Genomic DNA, 20,664 nt, shown 5'->3' with positions numbered 1-20,664 from the left:
TGTGCGCTTGCGCCGAGCTCCGGGACAGGGCGTGTTCCCCGTTCCGGTCCGCGTTTTGCTCCGAACGAGTGCATCTCTTGCTACTCAAGTGCGCCCTGCGGAAACCTGTGGTTCTCTCGCCCCACCTGTTAGGTGCTGCCTTCCGCGGTGAGTGTGTGTGGTTTGCACTTGGGTTCGCCTCTCCCCGCGCCACCGGAGTAGTACTGGACGCTTCCCACGCCCTTGCCCCGCCCCCTCCCTGCACCCGGACCCTGCGGGCCGTTGCCCACCATCCAAGCCTGGGGGAAAACTGGACAGTGCCAGCCCGGGGCGTCTCCCCTTTCTCTCCCTGCACCACCCTGGCCGTCGCCCACGTGCTTGTTGTTGTCATTGCTACAGAACATGTCCAAGTCTCTGAAAAAGTTGGTGGAGGAGAGCCGGGAGAAGAACCAGCCGGAAGTGGACATGAGTGACCGGGGCATCTCCAACATGCTGGATGTCAACGGCTTGTGTAAGTTCTCGAGCAGGGTCTTCCTCTTGGAGCCGCTGGAGGGTTTACAAAATTTCCAAGTAGCTGCCGGCCGTGGTATGAGAGGTTGTGAAGATTTACATCCCGCTCCCTGCTTGTCAACCTCGCTTGTGGAGAGCTTAGCCCAGAAAGTTTGCAATCAGAATTACGCTCCGTTCCGATTGGAAGATGAACCTGAGAATCCAGGGAAAGAATCACACAGACAGGTGTAGCTGTACCTCATTGTTATCAATGCTGATCGTTTGCATTTGGGTGGATTTCCCACACAGTGTACTTAATACCCACTTTATTTTCAATTGAAAATCATTTTGGGGGCGCCTAGGTGGCTCAGTCAGTTAAGCGTCAGACCCACTCTTGGTTTCTGTCCAGGTCATGATCTTACAGTTCTTGAGTTTGCTGCTTGGGATTTCTCTTTCCCTCTCTCTGCCCCTCCCCTGCTTGCGGGCAGGCTCGCAAGCTCTCTTTCTCTCTCTTAAAAAAATAAACATTGGGGCGCCTGGGTGGCTCGGGTCAGTGAAGCGGCCGACATCAGCTCAGGTCGTGATGTCAGTCACCCTTTGTGAATTCAAGCCCTTCTTCAGGCTCTGTGCTGACAGACAGCTCGGAGCCTGGAGCCTACCTCGGATTCTGTGTCTCCCTCTCTCTCTGCCCCTTCCTAGCTCACGCTCTCTCTCTCTCTCTCTCTCTCTGTGTGTGAAAAATAAATAAACTTAAAAAAATAAAATAAAATAAATAAACATTAAAAAAAGAAAATAATTTTTGAATCATGCTTCCTTTCTCCTAATACAGTCTCTGATCCTTGAACAATTGCCACAGAAAAGTTATGTGGTCACTATTCTTATGCCTGGAGTATGTTAAATGTTTCATGACTCTCTACCCTTTTTTGGCTCTTTATTCTGCTTAGTTGAGGCTTTTGTTACCGCCTTCTTGTGCTACTGTGATGTCTCCCTAACTTTCCCTCTTCCAGTTTTGCTGAGCCTGTTTCCCCACTTTTGTTTTCAAGTGTTGCTTTTCTGCAACATACCTTACTGTGTAGCTCTCTAAACCAGAGATTGCAAAGTCACATGTCCATTGGGGCCAGGTGAAGGTGGTCATGGACTTCGTAAGAGGTATCTCATCTGAAGGGGGCGGCTGCTACACCTGCTACTCACATCCAAACAATTGTTGCCACCTGGGGATGTGGATTTAGTGTTGCCAGAGTTGTTTTTTAAGAAGCCAAGAATCCAGATTTTTATATGAAATTTCCTAAGTTTTAGACGTTGACAACCAATTCCAAAATTTGAAAAATAATTTCTTTATAATTTTTTTAATGTTTATTATTTATTTTTGAGAGAGAGAGAGAGCATGAGCGGGGGAGGTACAGACAGGGAGACACAGAATCTGAAGCAGGCTCCAGGCTGCAGGCTCCGAGCGGTTAGCCCAGAGCCCGACGTGGGGCTCGAACTCATGAGCTGCGAGATTATGACCTGAGCCGAAGTCAGATGCTCATCCGACTGAGCCCCCCGGGCGCCCTGAAAAATAATTTATAGGCGAAATAAAACTCTTCTTCAGGCAGAACGTGGCTTAAGGTTGGACCTTCTCCCTTCAACACATCTCCTGGTTGTTCATTACCAACAGTAATGCTCCAGGTTCTTTGGCGTGACAGGCAGAGCCATTCTGAATCTGACCGAAACCTACCTTAGTGCCTGTCCTTTCCACGCATGTGTTTTCCCAGCCACACTGAACAGATTGCCCGTCCCGAGCCAGGGCACACTCTGTCAGGTCTTTGTGCTTTCGAAGTATTGTTTTCTTCTTCTTTCCCCCCCACATCTTTTTACTTATCTGTCAAGAGTCAGCTTAGTCGTCATAGCCTCTGTGAAGCCCTCTCTGTGTCGAGCAAACACCGCCCTTTCCCTGTGAAGTTGGATATGCCTTGCTTCGTGACTCTTGTTACACGGGACTGTGATGTGTTCTTCATGGAGATGTCTCTCGTCCACATTGGAGAGTGAGGGCAAGGCTGTCGTGCGGTACTCAAACTTGTCTGCTCTATAGTGCCGGGGACACAGTGGGTGCTCAGAAAAGTTGGATGGATCACGGAAAGCCTGACGGATTAGGCCGGAGAGTTGATGAGACCCAGACCAGGACGTGACTTTGGAGAAGGAGGGGAGATATCCAGGAGGCCTAAAAGATGATGGATTCCTGGTTAGGCATGGAGAGAGCAGAGTCAACTTTACTGTGAACGCGTGGTTTGTGCCCAGGACAGATGGGCGTTGGTGCTCTTGAACCATCTCTGCAGAAGGAACGGGGGCGAGAAGTCCTAGAGTGTTTGTATTTGGTGACTCTAAGATGCCTGCCCTCCAGCTTTAGCTTTTGTGCTAATTAGCATCTCAGCCTCTTGAGATGTGTCGGCCTCTCTCAAGTGGTGATGGCATCTTGGGGGCAGCAACAGAGCCACTGTCCCCGGGACTGAATTGGCAGTTGCAGATCTGGATGTGTGCCTGTGCTGCCCCTTCCCGGCTCTGCTTAGGTCATGGTGACCGTCGGAGGCTCTGCTGTAACCGAGGATGGGGAGCGGGAGGCCTCTCTCTGCTGTACTTGTGGCCCCGTGGCTTTCTGCTCCCCATCGTGGCCAAGGAGCTTTCTAGCCCTCGGCTTTGAAGACGTTTCTTGATGTAATATTTATAAGTAGGGAGAGTGGCATAGCTATTTCGGTTCACTCGCATTATCTCTTTGAAGCCTTGGCTTTTACTGAAGAAGAAAAGATAGGCACTTGCTTCCTGAGAAAGCTGTTTCCGGTGTAATATCAGGTAGTACAGAGCACGATCCTTATTCTCCCAGGGAAGTAGCTTAAGGAAGAGCAAGGCTGCGTCTCGGGGAGTTGGGGGAGTAAATTCGGAGATTTCGACCTCCTCCAGCTTCTGGGGTGTGTGGAGACCCACAGAGTGGCCCCTCTCTGCTGTAACTGCCTGACTTCTGGACTCCTGGAGTCTGGAAGGTTCCAGGATGCCTCCAGAAGCCCATTTCTTGACTGGGGCTCATTTATTGTTAGTACACATAATGCTTACTGTGCATATTTTAACAATCTAGATATTAAAGTGTTTGGCCTGGTTACTTAAACTGTAGCATAAGAATTCCCCTATTTCTTTACTGGTAAAACTTTAACTGTAACCATGAGGTTTTCTGTCTTAGTATGAAGATTCACCACAGGGAACGATTCATTTGCACGGGTAGGGAATGGTTGTTGTGTCTCAAGTTTTCCCTTCATTATCCTTTACTTTGTTTAGTTTCTCAAAAGATAAGAAATAAGTTTTGAAACTAAGAATGGAGGTTTTGTACTTCCTTGAAATGCGTGAACTGTCTGTCTTTCTGCGTGGGAGAATCGTGTCTTATAAATGCAGCACTTTGCTTTCTCTGAGACAGTAAATTGTCTTTAAAAAATATTTTCAGGTGTTCAGGTCCCAAAAGCTTTGATGGGGAAGTCTTCATGGGCCAGAGACAGACATCAGACAGATGCTACTGTTTTCCATGCCACCAGATTCTGGGCGGAGCCAGCCCCCCCCCCCCGCCCCCCGCCTTCAAGTGGGAGAATACAGTGCTTACCAGTGGGGCCCTGGAGTTGCATAGGTTGGGTTCAGATCTTCATACTGTGGAACTTCAGAGAACCTACTTAACCTCTCTGAGTCCTCATCATCGCATGGAAATGTAAGTGCCCACCTCGTAGGACCGGATTAGCCACGAGGGCACTGATGCATGTCAAGTGCTCAGCACCTCGCTCGACTGGTACTGCGTGAAAATATAGTGAATGTTGACTTTAATAGGAATATCCAGATAGAGCCCGTAAGCCTCAGACGTAACCAGTTCTGTCGAAGTCGACAGTCTGGACCAAGGAGAGCGGGCTCCTTAGGCTGGGTCAGGCATTTGTGTCAGATGTTGACGTTTTCCGTGGTAACTTTACAGATCCCGAAGCATCTGGCACTTTGGCCTAGGATTCCTAAAGATTCGGGTTGCTCTTTCTTTGAAATTACTCCCTCATTTTATTTTCCTTCTTATTTTTTTTTTTTTCCTATGTGGCATGAAATCTGCACACACATTCTCCTTAAAGCTTCCAAGAGTAATGGTAGCAATTTTGTTCTCTTTATTGAAGAGATTTCGCTGCAGACCTGTGCGGTGTGCAGCTGTCCTCACCTGGATGATAAAGCCGCTTTTGAAGGGCCCTGTAATCAGCTTCTGTGGGAGCAGAGAATCCCATTAGTAGCCAGGGAGACTTTTTTCATTTCTTTTATTTAAGTCTTTTGTGACTTTTTTTTTTTTTTTTTATCTCTTCAAGTGTATTGCCCTCTGGATGTCAAACCTTTATCAGTTTTTTGGTGGTTTTTTTTTTTTTTTTTTTCAGGTTAGGCTAAAATATCTTTCAGATAAATTATAAAGAAAAATAACTCACCTTCAACGCAGTGGTCTTTTTTTTTTTAATGTTTTGTTTATTTTTTTTATTTTTATTTTTTTTAACGTTTATTTATTTTTTGAGACAGAGGGAGACAGAGCATGAACGGGGGAGGGGCAGAGAGAGAGAGGGAGACACAGAATCAGAATCAGGCTCCGGGCTCTGAGCTGACAGCACAGAGCCCGACTCGGGGCTCAAACTCACTGACCTTGAGATCGTGACCTGAGCCAAAGTCGACGCTTAACCCGCTGAGCCACCCAGCGGGTGGTCTTTCTAAAGGACCATGCAAGATAATCAACAAACATAATCATGGGTTTTCTGGAAGGGCTGTTTCACAAGCTCTGTTAAACCTGGACGTGGTCACCCCCTTAGTACTTTCTTATCAATATAGGCTGTGTTCGAGGAAAGATAAAGGAGCTGGAGGACTTGTCACGTTAGCTGTAGTTCTTAGTAAGACCTTTCCTTTTTTATTTTTCTAACTTGCACAGATACGCCCACCATTGTGTTTTTAACCCTGCGGTGTCCTGGCCTGGGAAGCCCTTTCCCCTCCTCTCCCCAGCCAGCCGTCTGTACCCCTGTCAGTGCTTGCTGGCAGACGGTACAATTGATCCATCCACTTCCCCGCCCCGGTGCTGTTTTTAACCCACCATCCCATCCAGCCTGGTTTCCATGCCTCCTCTGGGCCTGGTGTGCGCGCCTCTCTTGCCTCTGTACCTGGCACAGTGCTTGGAGAAAGCTCGCCCAGAAGGATTGGTCTCTGCTAAGAGCTGTGCCTCTGCAGGCTAGGGTAGAAGGCACAGAGCAGGGGAGGGAACACGACCCAGGACTCCCCTACACGGCCCCCTCCCTGACTCTCCAGAGGGAAGCCTGGTGACAGCCATCAGGAACGTGCTATAAACTGCTCAGTGTTCTAGTTCTGATTTTAGGACAGTGTAAAAACGGAAAATGTCTCATCCAGATAGGAAATAAAGGAAGAAAAAATATGATGCCTTTGGTGTGACTGAACATTTAATAATGAGTCAGTTGACGTGGCGGCTTCGGTCAGCCTTGGCCTCTTATTTTTTGGAAGCAGCTTTTTTGTTCCTAGCTGTGTAACCTTGGGCAAGTCACGTCATTTCTCCGTGCCTCAGGTTTCTCATCTATAAAGTGGGGATGATGAAAGTAAAGTAGCTACCTCAGAGACTCGCTGTGAGTCGTTATCTGGAAAGTACCCAGTAGGGCATCTGGCGCATCATGTCTGAGTCCGTTTGGCTGTCGTGACAGTGCCTTAGACTGGGCGGCTTACAGGCCACAGAAATTTATTTCTTACAGTTCTGGAGGCTACAAGTCCAAGGTCAGGGCGCGGGCGGATTCATCATTCCTGGAGGATTCGCTTCCAGGATTCACTTCCTGGTTCGTAGAACCTCCACATGGTGACTGGAGAATGAGCCTCTCTCAGGTGTCTTTTACAAGGATGCTAATCCCATTCCTGAGGGCTCCACCCTTTTCACCTCATCACCTCCCAAAGTCCCCACCTCCTGATACCATCACAGATAGGGATTAGGTTTCAATATATGAATTTTGGGGCCACACACTTTAGTTCAGTAGCGTGGCACGCATTCGTCTTCATCTTCACTATTTCTAATATCTGAAAATCTGTTTTATCCATGATTGTGTAAACAAAAATGCAAAGCAGTGTCTGTTTAGCTTTTAGAATTCTCGGTAATGGTGCTTCTCCAGTGACCTTCGCCTGCTTATCTCTCTGCTGCATGGTGTCTGGGCACCCAGTGCCTCATCCCCCACCCGAGTGAGCATTGCCAGGAAGTTAGATGGGCATGTCTGGTGTGACAAGGTCAGGAGGAAGAACCGTGGCCTCACACGGCAAATTCAGAGCCTTGGTCAACGTGGGAGGTAGTTGGGGAGGCAGCAGGGCATTTCACAGGATGTTGGTGGTGATGTGCTTGTGTCTATGCAGAATGACAGGCATTGAAAAATGGTGGCCATTTTCGACTAAGTGAAGTACCACAAATCCCCCAATAACTGTGTGTTGAACTTCCTAGCATTTTTTCAGGATGGGTGCTATCCAAGCCAAGTCTCTGGGAGTTTCCTACCTACCGAAACTTTAAACTGTCCATTGATAAGTTAATATTTGCTATGTTAAGAAAAGTGTTGACTATATAATCAATCTGCAGTAGTTGGATTTTTAGCATCAGAAACTGTTAACACCCACTGCTCTGCCATTACAGCCAGCTCTTAATTGTGCTCATCAGTGCTAAAATCGATATGGTTACTATTGAGAGCCGCATCATGTCTCCTCTTTCCATAAATTTACAGGAACCTGGTTCAAAGAAATTTTATCTAGTTATAGGAGATCCACTCCTGTAGTTATAGTTTTGCCAAGCAAAAGCTAGAGATGATTTCTTTACATTACCTTTGCTTTGAATAGCACGTTTGGGCACCCTGGTTTATTTTTTATTCTTTAAAGCAATTTCAGCATAAAGATGTGGCTGAGGAACAGTCCATGTAGATGAAATGCCTGGCCTGCAGGGGTCACCGTTGAGACTGTGTTTTCCTCAGGACTTCTCTTGGGACTTCCTGCCCCATGTAGATCAAGTGTCTGGCCGGCAGAGGTCACTGTTGAGCTTCTGTTTTCCTCAGGACATTCTACACCTCCTCCTGCTCTGTCATCCAGTGCTACCTAGGCGGTTGCTTCCTTTCTCCTCATGCCGCCTCCTTTGGGTAGAGATAGCCCCCTTTATGGTACTTCCATGAACTTCACAGTCAAAGCAACCTCACCTTTGTTATGTTCTGATTCCCAGTATCTTTAATATTGTCATGTTTCATAATTACCTTGCAGGCCTGAACCCTATTGGAGACCCAGGGGCTTCTGAACGGAGAGGTGCTGACCAGTCAGTGCATTTCTCTCAATGAAACACAAGAGAAATGGAATCTGCAGGGCCCCCTTTGGGCGGATTTCACCCGTGTGTGATGCTTACTGATGTAAAAGAGTACTTTGGATTGGAGGTGTTGGTTAAACCAGGAAGACAAATGATAGTATAACACTCCCTGCTTTATTCGTCTGCCAGGGCTTCCATACAAAACCCCGCAGCCTAGGGGGTTACAGAACAGGCATCTACGCCTCGCAGTTGTGGAGGCCGAAAGTCCAGGCTCAAAGTGTCAGTAGGGTTGGTTTCTCCTGAGTCCTCTCTGCTTGGTTTAAAGATGGCGGCTCCCTCGCTGCGTCCTCACACGGTCTCTCCTCTGTGCGCACACGTGTGTGGTGTTTCTGTGCGTGTCCACTTTCCTCTTCTCAGGAGGACACCACTCAGCTTGGATGACAGCTCACCCTAACAGCCCTGTGTCGACTTCATCACCTCGTTAAAGGTCTTGTCTCCAGATACAGCCCCATTCTGAGACACCGGGGGTTAGGGCTTCAGCATATGAATTTTGAGGGGCCACAATTCAGCTCATGACGTCTACACCAGAGGTTCTGAATGAGCTACGCATGTTTATGTCGGGGTGAGTGGTTGTTACGCTTGCATTCTATCACCCTGTGGTGCACATGGTAATTGTCAGCATCTTACAGATGGCGAGTCGGAAGGTTATGTGGGGTCTGTGAAGTCCCGGTGGTGGGGTACACGCTGCAGTGTGTCGGACGCTTCTGTAACACTGTGGCACGTTTTTGCACCCCTGAAGTACAGTGAGGGCCTGGCTCAGATGTTAAGGAGTGACGATTTCCAGGGCCGACTGGGGCCACAGACCTGACCTCAAGGCCGTCAGTTTCAGAATTCCTTAAAAACACCGCACTGGGCAAATAACGTGCATTCGGCCAGCCCGTCGGCTTGGAAACTTAGTTTTATCATGCTGTTGCAGAACGTTAATGGTCGAAGAAACCACCAGAAGCAACTTACTCTTTGATCTGGTCAGTGTGACCCTCCCCTTCTATGGTTTTCTGAAACACAAATCTTAACTGAATTTAGTGACCAAATGCGAGATCTTTTTCTGTCGTGTATGGATTCATTTCTCCCGTCTTCCAACAGAACGTTAGTTTAAAACGACAAAGTATGGTGCTGGAGAGACTGTGTTGGGGAAATATTGCTTCTTACAAGAAACCTGAATTACATGAAATGGTAACTTTAGTTATAATGTACCTGTACTTTATAAAGCACCTTTTCATTTAATATATTTCTCTGCATATATGTTAGTAATTTCTCTGGACTCAGAATAGTTTGCAATTTTTAGGCCTTACTGAGTCCATTGAAAGGCTGAAAGGCCTACATCACACCAGGTTATTGGGAAGGGATCTTGGCCTCTCAGACCAGAGACTGCTGACGTGCTTTGCAGCCTCAGTATACTAATGGTTTTGCAAATGTTCAGGTGTAAATTGGTTTCTCAGAGCTATAAATACTTAAGCCTTTAGGTCATGAGGAAGGTACCTGTTTAACCTATTAAATATTTGTACCTTTTAATTTTTTTATTAAAAGGATGAAAAATGATCACGTAATTAAAATACCATGCCGTATACACGTAGTATAATAATACACACACACACACACAAATGTTCAAACACACATTGCCTACCAGGCACCAGGTATTGTACTAAGCTCTCCTTATGGATGAGTTCTTTTAAACCCACAGTTTCATTATGATTGTTGTCTTCATCCTCATCCAGTTTATAGCTGAGGAAGCAGATTTAGAGAACCTAAGTTAACTTCCAGTCACACAGCTAATGAGAAAGAGAGGCAGGATTTGAACCCAGGCCGTCAGACTTCAGAAGCTGCGTTCTCAGCTGATGCTGTCTTGCCTCCTGTCACTAACATTTTCGACGGGCGCATGCACATACAAGGACAGAGCGGCTAATTCAGCAGGTGCACAGTGAGCGACCGCTAGCAGTCCGGTTCTGTCGTAGACGCCAGGGTACTGCCGTCTGTGGACTAACAGTTTGGTGTCGATGTAGGAGCACATTCGGGGATGCCGACCTGCCCGTGCTCAGGCTGATGGGGCCAAGGAAGCAGGAAACTTCTTCCTCGCTTACACACACTCTAAAAAAATATCCACTTCCAAAAAACTCCTGAAGCAACCATTTGGATAAGTGCACGTGTCACTGTACAGCCTGACACATTCTTAAACCGAGAGACAACACTATCGAGAGCCCGGAAGCCTTTCTCCTCCCAGTCACTGTCCCCTCAAGGATAAACACCGTCCTGACCCTGAAGGCATAGGTTTGCCTGTTTTTGTGCATCGTTAAATAAAAGACGATTATTTGGGTGTTTAGGTGGCTCAGTTGGTTTTAAGTGTCTGACTCTCGATTTGGGCTCAGGTCATGGATCTCACGCTTGTGATATTGAGCCCTGAGTTGGGTTTCGTGCAGGGCGTGGAGCCTGCTGGGGATTTTTCTCTCTCCCTCTGCCCCTCCCCTGCGCATACTCTCTCAAGAAAAAAAAAAATTAAAAAGAGGATTATATGTGCACACTCTTGAGTGTCTGATTCTCTTGCTTAGCATCATGTGACAGTCATTCATGCCGTAAAGTTGGGTTTGGATCCGCTGTGTGAGTTCTGCCCCTATTTATTCCTCCACTCTGCTGTTGATGGGCACTTGGATCATTTCCAGATGAGGGTAGTTACGAATAGTGCTGCTGTAAACCTATGAGCCCATGCCTTTGGGTGAACACACACACGGTCATTTCTGTGGGTTGTGGACCCAGGAGTGGAATTGTTGGGTCTGGAATGTGCTCTTACATACTTGTAAAAATGGAAGGCAAGAATTCCCCGAATAGGGAAGAGACTGGAAACTTCTGTGATAGGCAAAGGGTGAACATTGTTAACGCATAATGAGATCTCACAGACCATGCTGGCCCGGCCCGGCCGGGCTGTCTTCCCAGAAGGCTTGTTCACACCACACCTCAAGCCTGTCTCTGAGAAGGACCTTGTCTGTTGACCAATACCTTCTATGCTATTAGCTCGCAAACTTGGCTGCGAATTAGACCCTAGGGGACCTTTAAAGTTTCTGATGCTTAGGCCACACCCCAGGCCAATTACATGAGAAGTTCTGAGTGTAGAAGCAGGTATCAGAATTTTTGCTTCTTAAAAGAGTGTGTTTGCCTGCTTGCGCCCCATAGCTGTGCAGCCATTGTCCTCGTTCAAACACCTGTTGTTCATTTTTGCCCCGTGGGAGCCTCTTCTACTTTGCTCTCCCATCCATTTGACATGGCCTTTCCGTTTGCAAGACCGTCTCCGCAACCTCCTTGCCACGTGAGGTACCAAGCCGTCCCCGATGTGTCTGTCACTTCCTGCCCCAGACCTAGAATTGGCCAGTCCTCTGAGAAACCCTGGTTTTGTTTGTATGTCTTAGTGGGAAGTGTTTTAGGCCCACTTTTAGGGAAGTGTTTTAGGTACTTCTTCCTGCTGGGTCATGGGTGGTTTTTAGGCTTTTTTAATGGACGTGGCTAAGAAGAGTATGTTTTGAAGGAGAAGATACTAATGAATTCCAATTCGAATGTAGGACCGTAAGGCTGTTATTCTTCACGCTCCACATCTGTTTCCTTCTACACTGAGCATCCTGATTCTCGGGGCTACAAACAGTGGTAGAATTGGAATATCTCACTCGGTTAATACCAGGGTCCCCACTGATAGTGCCGAAAACAGTTGTTTTGTGTGTATGCTTTCCCCATTCTCTCCCCCTTCCTTTTTTTTTTTTTTTTCTTTTTAAACTGGACTTTATTTTTTAAAGCAGTTTCTTCTATTATTAAAACCCCCACCATTTCCCCTGTCATTGGCATCTGGCATAAGTGTGGTAATTTATTAAAATTGACAGACCAGTGTCCATAAGTTAACTGTAGTCCACAGTTTACTGTTTACTCTGTGTTGTAACGCTCTGTGGGTTTTAACCAATGCGTAGTGTCGTGCAGGAGACTTTCACTGCCCTAAATATCCCCTCTGCTCTACTTACTTTTCCCTCTCTCTTTCCTTACCTCCCTGCGAACCCCAGGCAACCACTGAAATTTTACGTCTCCGTAGTTTTGTTTTTCCCAGAATGTCATATAGTTGAAATTATATAGTATGTAATCTTTACAGAAAGCCGCCTTTAACTTAGCGTTGTGCGTTTAAGATTCTTCTGTGTCTTTTCTTGCCTTGAGAGCGCCTATCTTTTTTTTTTACTTAGAAATTTTTTGAGTATAGTTGACACACAATGTTCCATTAGTTTCAGGTGTACAACATAGTGATTCAATGTCGGTATATCTTACGCTGTGCTCCCTACAAGTGTACTTCTCATCTGTCAGGATACAACACTATATCACAGGATCACTGACTATATTCCCTGTGCCGTACCTTTTATACTCATGCCTTATCCTACAACTGGAAGCCTTTATCTCCCTCTTCCCTTCCCTCTGGCTGCCATCAGTTTATTCTCTGTTTATAGGTCTGACCTGCTTTTTGCTTTTTTATTCACTTGTTTTTTCACATACCTTTTTATTATTGAATAATGCTCCATTGTCTGGATGTACCACAGTTTACTTATCCATTCACCTACAGAAAGGCATCTAGGTTGCTTCCAAAATTTGGGCAATTATGAATAAAGCTGCTGTAAACGTTCGTGTACAGATTTTTGGGTGATTATAGTTTTTTGCGTAAATACGAAGGAACACAATTGCTAGGTCATAGAGTGTATTTAGTTTAATAAGAAACCAACAAAATGCCTTTAGAAGTGGCTGTACCATTTTGTGTTCCCACAAATGATGTATTAAAGTTCTGTTTTTGCCTGAATGTGGTGATGTCAGTGTTCCGGATTTTAACCATTGTAGTAGTGTATAGTGGTATCTTGTTTTAATTTCCGGTTCCTTAATCACATGAGATGTGGACAGTATTTTCACATGCTAATTTGCCATTTGTATACCTTCTTTGATGAGGGGTGTTTCTTGGTCCACTTTTTAGTTGGGTTGTTTTCTTATTGTTGAGTTTTATTTATTTTTTTTTTTTAATTTTTTTTTTTCAACGTTTATTTATTTTTGGGACAGAGAGAGACAGAGCATGAACGGGGGAGGGGCAGAGAGAGAGGGAGACACAGAACCGGAAACAGGCTCCAGGCCCTGAGCCATCAGCCCAGAGCCCGACGCGGGGCTCGAACTCACGGACCGCGAGATCGTGACCTGGCTGAAGTCGGACGCTTAACCGACTGCGCCACCCAGGCGCCCCTATTGTTGAGTTTTAAAATCGGTGTGCATTAGATAGCAATCCTATACCACATACTGACTTTGCATAAATTTTGTCACAGTCTATGGCTTTTCTATTCATTTTCTTACCATTTTCTTTCACCAAGAAGTTTTAAATTTTAATCAAGTCTCACGACCTTTTTGCTTTTGGATAGAGTGTTTGGTGTTATGAATGAAAAGTCATTTCCAAATCTAGGGCCACCTTGATTTGATTTTTTCCTTTGTTTATTCTAAGGTTTTGCATTTTAGACTTAGGTCTGTGATACATCTCGAGTTCATTTTTGTGAAAGGCGTTAAGTTCTGTGTCTAGATTCTTTGTTTTTTCTTTGAATGTGAATGTCTAGTTGTTTGAGCACCCCTTGTTGGCAAATTACCTTTTTTTCCACGGAATTGCCTTTCTCCTTTGTCAAAGATCGCTTGACTGTATTTGTACCTGTCTGTTTCTGGGCTCTGTTCTGACCATTGATCTGTTTGTTCTTTTATTAGTACCATGCCGTTTTTATTACAGTGGCTTTATAGTAAATGTTGAAGTTGGGTAGTATCAGTTTTCTGAGTTTGAGTTGGCTTTTCTTCTCCAGTATTTTATCGGCCATTCTGGGTCTTTGGCTTTTTCATATAAAGTTTAACTTATTGACACCCATTTATAAAGTTAATTTATTGACATCCACAGAATAAACTTGCCGTGATTTTTGATTGGGATTACATTGCATCTGTGGATGTAGAGTTCTTCGTGATCCTTTATTATCTTTTTTAACATTAATATGATCAGTAGTGATGGCCTTCCTTTTATTTCTGGTTGCCTCCAAAATTTGGGTCTCTTTTTTTCTTCCTAGCTAACTTGCCTGAAGGTTTATCAATTTTATTGATCTTTCAAAGTACCAACTTTTGGTCCCAGGGATTTTCTCTTCCGGTTTCCTGTTTGCAGTTTCTTGATTCCTGCTCTGGTATTTATTGTCTCTTTTCTTCTGTTTGCTTTGGATTTAATTTTGTTCTCCTTTTTCTGGTTTCCTAAAATGGAAGCTTAGATTACTCGTTTGAGATGATCATTCTTTTCTGATGTAGGCATCAATGCTATAAACTTCCCAGTAAGCACTGCTTTTGCTGGATTCCACACATTTTACTAAGTCATAGTTCATTTTCACTTAGTTCAAAATATTCTAAGTTTCTCTTGAGATTTCTTCTTTGACCCATGTATTATGTAGAAGTACGTTGTTAATCTCCACGTATTGGGATTTGCTGGGTATTTTTTGAATTACTATTTTCTAGTTCAGTTTCATTGTGGTCCAAGAGCATACTTTGTATGATTTCTGTTATTTTAAGTTTGTTAAGGTGTGTTAGATATCCGGAATGCGGTCTGTTTTGGTAAATGTTCCATGTGAGCCTGAGAAGAATGTATATTCTCCTGTTGATGTATTCTGCTGAGGAAGTATTCTACAAATGTCAGTTAGGTACGCTTGATCGATGCTGCTTAGTTTTTCCTTTTCTGCCTATTGGACCTTCAATTACTGATAGAGGGGTGTTGAATTTCCAACTTCCATAGTTGATTTGCCTGTTTCTCCTTGCAGGTCTGTTAGCTTTTACGTTACGTTATTTTGATGCTGTGTTATTTACATGCACGATGAAGATTGTTATGTCTTCTTGGATCAGTGACCCCCTTATCATTCTGTAATCCCCTCTTTATCCTTGATAATATTCTTTCCTCTGAAGTCTATCTGGAATTAATATGCCTACTCTGGCTTTTCCTTTCTGTTTTTAAGTGTTAGTATGGTATATCTTGCTCTATTACTTTTAGACTATCAGTGGCTTCATATTTAAAGTGGTTTATTTATCTCAGACAACATATAATTGATTTTGTTTTTTATTTGGCAGTCTCTGTCTTTTAATTGGTATGTATCTCCCTCTCCCCTTCACCATTTTGCCCACGCTGCCCACCCCCTTACCCTCTGGCAACCATCAGTTTGTTCTCTGTATTTATAGGTCTGATTCTGCCTTTTGTTTATTCATTTATTGATTATTTTTTTAGATTCCAGTTATGAATGGAATCATATAACATTTGTCTTTCCTAGTCTGACTTATTTCACTGAGCATAATACCCTTTTAGTCTGTTTATGTTGTCTTAAATGACATAACACACTCCTTTTTTAGGGCTGTGTAATATTTCGTGTGAGTATGTGGGTGTGTATGTATATGTAGACCATGTCTTCCTTATCCATTTTGTCTATTGATGGACACTGAGACTGCTTCCTTATTTTGACTGTTGTAAATAATGCTGCAATAAACATAGGAGCGCATAGATCTTTTTGAATTAGTGAATAGTATCTTCATTCCCATTTCTTGTCACTTAGTGCATTGCTGTCATTCATTGTACGTATCCATAAGCAATAATCAATGAATACGTTGGTTGCTGTAATTATAAACTGTTATCTGTGTGACCATTTAATAATAACTTTATATAACGTTTCTAATGCTCTTCCTTTCTTTGCGTAGTTTTGAGTTTCTGACCTTTATCATTTTCTCTGAAGAACTTCTTTTAATACTTTTTTTTTTTTTTTCCAAGACAAATCTCTCTATTTTTCTTAGTGCGAGAAAGTCCAGGATAATTTTGCTGGATGTAGACTTGGAGGTTGGTGGGCTTGCTTGTTCAACGCTTCAGTATTTCACTCTGTTCTCTCCTTTGTTGCGTGGTTTCTAAAGAAAAGGCCAAGGCAGTTTTTATTGTTCCTGTCAGGTAGTGTTTGTCTTCTTTTCTCTCTTTCATGTGTTCTATGAATGTTTACTCTTTGTCTTTGGCAGAATACTGTCTGCCTAGGTGTAGTTATTTTGGTAATTATCCTTGTAGGTAATTATCCTCTCCTTAACTTTGGGTAAGTACCTACAGAGGATATGTTGGTTTGGTGGTTTAGTGTCCATCATTAATTTTGGAAAGTTCTCAGCCGTTAGTACCTCAGATATTTCATGTCCCTATCACCACCACCCCTGCGGTCCCCCCTCCCCTGCCCCCCCCCCCGTATTCCCATTATATGTATATTACACCTTTTGGAATTGTCACCTAGTTTTTGGATATTCTGTTCCATTATTTTCATTCTTTTTTTCTCAGTTTGTCAAGTTTATGTTGATGTATTTTCAAGCTCACATGACTGTCAAGTCTACGGATGTACTCATCAAAGACCTTTTTCATACCTGTTACATTGTTTTGATTTCTAACATTTCCTTTTGATTCTTTCTTAGAGTTGCCTTCTGCCTACATCATGTGTTCTTGTGTTTTTGCATGCTGGCTAATTTTGCACTTCACATATCAATGAGAATTATTTTATATTCATTCCCATTCTGCTAATTCTGAAGTCTCTGTTATAGCTGAGTCTGATTCTATTGCTTGCCTTGTCTCTTTAGACTTTTTTTTTTTTTTTTTTTTTGCCTTTTAGTATGCCTTGTAATTTTGATGAAAGCCAGACATGATGTATTCAGAAAACAAAACTGATGTAAAAAGGCTTTTAGTGTAAGGTTTGTTTGCTATGGCTACAGGATCCATAGGCTAGAATTTCCTCCAGTATCCTTGTTTTTGTCTTTCCTGTTGTCTTTGAGTTTCCCTAGAGACTTCTCCTTAGTAGTGTCTGATCATTGTAGTTTTTCAGCTATAACCTTGTCACTGTATGGGAGCCCTATTGGTGAGGTGTGGAGAGGGAGTTCCTGGGCCTTTACCTTCCAAACTGCTTTTCAGCATTTTTCTTTCCTTAGGTGAGATAGGAGGGTGAGAGGAGACTGGACTCGGGTATTTCTTTCTCCCATGTTGGTTAGGGTGTGGTACATCGTTTCTCCTTTTTTAAGAAAAACAGAATGCTGTCTCCCTTGAAGGTTTTTATTTACTCCCTTCCTCGCTAGAAGCAACGGGGGATGTTTCTCAGTGATTTTTCAGCCTGAGAACCCGTTGGGGCTCCTGCAGTGGGGCCCCGGTGGGGCCCTAGGAGTTTTTCTCTCTCAAGTGATTTGATGACTCAGTCTCCAGAAATTAGCCACCCTGGAAGTGTTGCTACCAGTAGCCGGCAGTACTGGCTGTTTCTGCTGCTGGGAAGCTGTGATTCTCGATCACCTGGCTCTGCGGTTTTCCGTGTGGTCGTTTGCTCTGTGACCTCATTTCTCTTATGGATTGAAGATGAGTTGTTTATATTGTGTTTAATCAGCATTTTTCTTGTGATGATGAGAATAACAATTTCCAGGTTCTTCATGTGCTGGCCTAGAAACCAGATACAGCTTTATTATAATTCGTACAGTTCGTCTCCCTGTTTTTTAATACATGAGTCATATCTAAACTTCTAGTGCGTATATCCATTATTATACTCTCTCCCTGTTTAACTATCATCTACTCTTTGTTCTACAGATACTTATATAGTTTTTACCTGTATATATTTACACCAGTCCTCAGGTCAGTCTCTCTTGCTATGTTGATTGCTTGAGCCTCATGGCCTGATAAATTTCACAGGAAGGACCCCAAAATGAGTATTTTCCAGGGTTGTTGTTTTTTTTTTTTTTTTTTTTTTTTTTTGCATGTTAATGATAGAGGAGTATTTGTACCCTCTTTACTTAAAGGTCAGTTTTATTGGATATAAAGACAGTGTCTTACCTGGAATATCAAATGCGTATCATTTCTTTCTAGCATAAGCCACTGCTGCCCCAAAACCTGATATCCTCATTTCCTATATAAACCATAGTTCCTTATTTGAGATGCTGAGCAGATTTCTTACTTTTCCTTTAAGTCCAGTAATTTTAGTTATGTCTTGGTAAGGGACTTTATAGATTATTTCCCAGGTATGTGGCATGCTCTTTATATTTGCACTATGGAAGATGAAATCTTCTTATTTCAGGGAATTTTTTTTCCACGTTATTTTATATATGTATATGTCTGTTCCCTTACTTTGTGTTTTCTTCTTTAGGCATTTTTTTGTGTTTGTTAATCTTGCCTGCCTTTCATATATATTATTTTCTCCCAAATCTTATTTATCTCTTTATTTCTTCATTTTTAGAAATCTCCGCTTTACTTCCTATTTCTTGTAAGACATTCTTTTGTGTTGATTTTTTTTTTAATGTTTATTTATTTTAAGAGCGAGAGAAAGCGTGAGCTGGGGAGGGGCAGAAAGAGAGGGGGAGAGAGAGAATTTTAAGCAGGCCCTGCAGTCACTGGATGTGGGGCTGGTTGCCACAAACCATGAGATCATAACCTGAGCTGAAATCAAGAGTTGGATGCTTTACTGACTGAGCCACCCAGGTGCCCCATGTTGATTTGTTCTCCTGTGCCTTTGAGTCTCATCTTTTTTTTTAAGCTCTGGATTTTAATTTAATTTTGATTGAAGTATAGTTGATAACAATATTAGTTTCAGGCGTACAACATAGTGATTCAACACTTATACACATTGCAAAATGATCACCATGATAAGTCTAGTTACCAGTCGTCACCATTCAAAACTGATACAATTTTATTGACTGTATTATTTATGCTGTACTTTACAACCCTGTGACTTGCTTATTTTTATTACTGGAAGTTTATTCCTTTTACTCCCATTGAGCTATTTTGCCCGTCTCCCAATCTCATGTCTGGCAACTACCAGTTTGTTAACTATATTAATAACGAGTGTGTTTCTGTTCTGTTGATAGATTTGTTTTGTGTTTTAGATTTCATATATGCGCTTGTGTGGTATTTATCCTTCTCGGAGTGATTTCCCTTAGCATAATATCCTCTAGGTCCATCCATGTTGATGTAAATGGCATGATTTCATTTTCTTTATAGCCAAGTATGTATATATCACATCTTCCTTACCCATTTATCTGTTGGACACTTCAGTTACTTTCAAGTCTTGACTATTGTAAATAGCTACAATAAACACGGTGTGTATATCTTTTCAAATTAGTGGTTTAGTTTTTATTAGTGTTTTTTTTTTTTTTTGATAAATACTAGAATTGGAATTGCTGGGTCATACGGTATTTATATTTTTAATTTTTTGAGATACCTCCATACTGTTTGCTATAGCAGCTGCATCAGTTTACATTCCCACCAACACTGGGAACACATCTTGTGTTCTTGTCATTTTGATGGTAGCCATTCTGACACTTGTGAGGTGTTAGTTCATTGTTGTTTTGATTTGTATTTCCTTGATGATCAGCAATGTTGAGCATCTTCTCCTGTGTCTGCCATTTGTATGTCTTTGGCAAAAGGTCTATTTTGGATCTCTGTCCATTTTTTAAACAGATTGTTTGTTTTGGAATTGAGTTGTAGGAGTTCTTTATATATTTAAGATATTAACCCCTGATTGGATCTATAATTTGCAAATATCTTCTCCCATTCAGCAGCATGTCTTTTTGTTTTGCTGATGGCTTTTTTCTTTTTGCAAAAGTCTTTGAGTTTGATGTAGTCCCAGTGGTTTATTTTCGCCTTTGTGACCCTTACCTGAGGAGATAGATCCAAAAAATACTGATAAGACTATTGCCCAAAAGTTGACTGTGTTTTATTTTAGAAGTTTCATGGTTTCATGTCTTACATTTAGGTCTTTAATCCATTTTGAATGTATTTTTTATGTAGTGCAGGAAAGTGTTTCACTTTAATTTTTTTTGGCATGTAGTTGTTCAGTTTTTCCCAATACCATTTATTGAAAAGACTGTCTTTCTCATTGTATATTCTTGGGTCCTACTTTGTAAATTATTTGACCATATAAGCATAGGTTTATTTCTGGGTCTTCCGTTCGGTTGATCTTTGTGTCTGTTGTTGTTCTGCTACCATACTGTTTTGATCACTAAAGCCCTGTAGTATAAGTGTGAGATCTGGGAGCATGATAACTCCACACTGTTCCTCTTTTTCACTATTGCTTTGGCTATTCAGAGTCTTTTTTGGTTCCATACAAATTTTTGGATTCTTTGTTTTAGAAAATGCTATTCTATTTTCATAGGGATTGCCTTGAATCTGTAAGGGTACTTTGGGCAGAATGGACATTTTAACAATATTCGTCCAAGGCATGAGCATGATATTGCTTTCTGTTAATTTGTTTTCATCACTGTCTTGCAATTTTCAGAGTACAGGTCTTTCAGCTTCTTCGTTAAATTTACTTCTAGGTGTTTTGTTTGATGCAATTATAAATGGGGTTGTTTTTAAAATTTCTTTCTGATACTTTTTAGTATATAGAAATACAACAGATTTGTATATATTAATTTTGATTGTATGACATTAATGAGTTTATTGTAATAGGTTTTTGGTGTAGTCTTTAGGGCTATCTATTTATGTTATGTCATCTGCGAGTAGTGACGGTTTTACTTTTTCTTCACCAAATTTGTATTATTTTATTTTTTCTTGCATGAGTACTGTGGCTACAAATTCCAGTATTATGTTAAAAAAAAGTGGCAAGAATAGGCATCCTTGTCTTGCTCCCGATTTTAGAAGAAAAGCTTTCAGATTTTCACCATTGAGTATGTTTTCTGTGGGTTTGTCATACATGGGTCTTTATTATGTTGAGGTATATTCCCTCTATTTCCATTTTGTTGAGTTTTTATCATAAGTAGATGTTGAG

At 42.5% G+C, this 20,664-nt stretch overlaps 1 protein-coding gene across 5 annotated transcripts in view; it reads left to right on the top strand.

The window, feature by feature from the left end:
• RSU1 (Ras suppressor protein 1) overlaps positions 1 to 20,664 on the top strand; it is a 203,424-nt gene continuing 182,760 nt past the window's right edge. For 2 of the 5 annotated variants that reach the window (XM_045463389.1, XM_045463385.1), the window contains exons 1-2: positions 3 to 147; positions 379 to 490. In XM_045463389.1, the coding sequence (XP_045319345.1) occupies positions 382 to 490 (109 nt within the window). In that variant the 5' untranslated portion in view covers positions 3 to 147; positions 379 to 381. Of the gene's footprint in view, positions 148 to 378; positions 491 to 20,664 lie in introns of all 5 variants that reach the window. The other 3 variants (XM_045463387.1, XM_045463386.1, XM_045463388.1) reach the window with 3 other exon arrangements.

The sequence above is a fragment of the Leopardus geoffroyi genome, chromosome B4 (assembly GCF_018350155.1).
Source record: "Leopardus geoffroyi isolate Oge1 chromosome B4, O.geoffroyi_Oge1_pat1.0, whole genome shotgun sequence".
Taxonomy (NCBI): domain Eukaryota; kingdom Metazoa; phylum Chordata; class Mammalia; order Carnivora; family Felidae; genus Leopardus; species Leopardus geoffroyi.
This window is presented reverse-complemented; position numbering and strand designations above follow the sequence as displayed.